Source organism: Limulus polyphemus, unplaced genomic scaffold (genome assembly GCF_000517525.1).
Source record: "Limulus polyphemus unplaced genomic scaffold, Limulus_polyphemus-2.1.2 Scaffold679, whole genome shotgun sequence".
Classification (NCBI taxonomy): Eukaryota; Metazoa; Arthropoda; class Merostomata; order Xiphosura; family Limulidae; genus Limulus; species Limulus polyphemus.
Window position 1 is genome coordinate 338261 of NW_013666289.1, and position 2420 is coordinate 340680.

The 2420-nt window shown below is 31.4% G+C and overlaps 1 protein-coding gene across 4 annotated transcripts in view; it reads right to left on the minus strand.

Annotated features, from left to right (window-relative positions):
* The window catches only part of LOC106459907, a 129426-nt gene that overhangs the window by 32129 nt on the left and 94877 nt on the right, over positions 1–2420 (minus strand). For all 4 annotated transcript variants that reach the window (XM_022386481.1, XM_022386482.1, XM_022386479.1 and 1 more), the window contains exons 5-7: positions 2072–2211; positions 825–984; positions 435–535 (exon numbers count right to left, since the gene is read on the minus strand). In XM_022386481.1, the coding sequence (XP_022242189.1) occupies positions 435–535; positions 825–984; positions 2072–2211 (401 nt within the window). The remainder of the gene's footprint in view (positions 1–434; positions 536–824; positions 985–2071; positions 2212–2420) is intronic.

Here is a 2420-nt window from a genome sequence, read left to right on the forward strand (position 1 = left end):
TGGTGATGACTAGCTGCTTCCCTCTAGTCTTACACTGGTAATTAGGGACGGCTAGCGCAGATAGCCCTTGTGTAGCTTTGCGCAAAATCCATAACAAACAAACAAACTTTTCTTGAAATACATTTTACATAGCTTGCGTTACGCATTCATCGGGCTATTCAACACCTTAATAAACGACTATTAGTGGTGTTTATTTGAACGAAACAATCCACACCTTGTATTGATTGCATACTCATCGGACTAATTGTAATACTTTTTGCTAACCTAATACTTACAGTTTACTTTTGTAGAAAAACAATGAATTGTTTGTGTTATACACTCGGTGAGTTGTTTAATAACTACAGTTAGAACACTATGTTTGCAATGATTGTATTGCATACTGTTTCCCACTCTCACGGGACTATTTACTTATTTTCTGTTAACACAATACTTACTGTGTTTTCTTGAAGAAAGCAATGCATAGCTTGTGCTACGTCTGCTGCGTGTACCGAGTTGTGGTAGGGATTATCACCATGGTAACCCAGCTCGATAAGGTCTACAGACAAATATTATTTCATGTCAGTTTAAGATCTTCGAATATTTCTCATCACCATCTTAGAAGTATTCTGTAGAAACTGTATTTGCATATAAAGTACACTGTCGTAATAGTAATTATTTATGTATGTAAACACAATATATAATCATTATTTCTACCTCGTATAATTATTATTTTTTCTTTTTTAGGCGAAAAATCCTATTTCTGTTAAAGAAATATGTCATCGATAGGAAATTATAGTAAAGTATTCAGACAGATAGATAGATAGACAGACGGAATTTGTACTTACTGAAACATTTACACACTTTCAAAACATCCAAGTGAAACTCCTTGATAAGTCCATATTGGTGGAATAAGTGAAGTAACAATATGGACAGCGAGTGCCCCCCTGTGGCCATGTCTAGCGTAAAAGTATTGAATGCCCATTTCTGGCAACTTGCAAGGATACCCTTCGGGAGAGAAGAAAATAAACTTATTGTAGGAACAGTGTCGAAAGCCTGATAGTATTAAATCTTATATTTACAAAAAATAGCAATTATTTAAATTTTACGTCTTAAACTCAGTTAGACTAATTAACCTTTTAAATGATTTTCAGTTTTTAAGTAAGAAAGAGTATTGAATTTAATAAATATTAAGATATGGTATATGTGATCTTTGTCGAACACAGGGATGTAACTTGAAGTTAATTTTAGTTAGTCGTAACATTAGAAAAGCTTATTTAATTTAAGACGTGCACATGACGTCATGTGTTATAAATATCTATATGTGTATCGCAGTTAAGAAAAATATGGCCTACCATGGGTGTGCGTTAAATCTTTATGTCGAAACTGTTTCTCAGGGCATTATATATTTCTACATATAACGATAAAAGTAGGCTTATAGGATCAGTATACTAGTCTTTATACAATGTTCAGAGTTTTATCGTTCTTTGAAATCCTATCTGTTGAATTATTAAACGTTTAGACTTAGATTTAACATCTCCAAACGCTTTATTATTACTTCATGTGCCAATGGCCGTAAATAATAAAGAAACACATATTTTATTCTTAAACAAAATTCCACTTTTCTGAAGCTAAGTTTAAAGGTATTGGGATAACTTTGATTTTCAATGCTGATGTAAAATCACAATTTAATACTGTGCTAAACCACTTGTATTTGAACTTATCCTTACACGAATACAGATACTTACAAATGACAGTATTTGCTCTGTTGAAAGCTAAAAATACATTCCTGAAACCAATTACGATCAATTTCCCGAAAGTAACTCTATAGTTTTATTAATTTCTTTGATAATTATACTCACTTTAATGACAGCGCCTATAGTTTTATTTATTACGTAAATTATTTACACTAAATCCGATAAAAGTGTCTCTGTATTTTAGAAATAACCTGTAATTAATTTCATTATAAATAACCTGTACTTAATTTGATTATAAAGAACCTGTACTTAATTTGATTATAAAGAACCTATACTTAATTTGATTAAATTGAAAGCAGCTCCTTTCCTTTTCACGAAATGATTCAAATATTCCATACTTGCACTATTCCATTAAAGAAGTCGTCAATGCCAGGCTGATGGTGGATATCTGGTATTAATATCGGATGACGACGTCTCGGTAGTTGTAGTGTTTTAAACGTACCAAATAGGTTGGGTTTTTTCGCATTTAAACTCAGACCTAGAATTACAAAGAATAAAGTTGAAACTTTCATACTTAAAATTAAAGTGACAAAAAAGTAGGCCTAAACCAATGCATAAATCATTAGAGAAGCTGACCCCAAACACAGTCCTTGTATTTTCTTCAAGAATACAGATTAGAACTATATATATATATATATATAATGTCTATTTTTTCTGCTAATTCGATGCCATAATAAAAAAGAATAA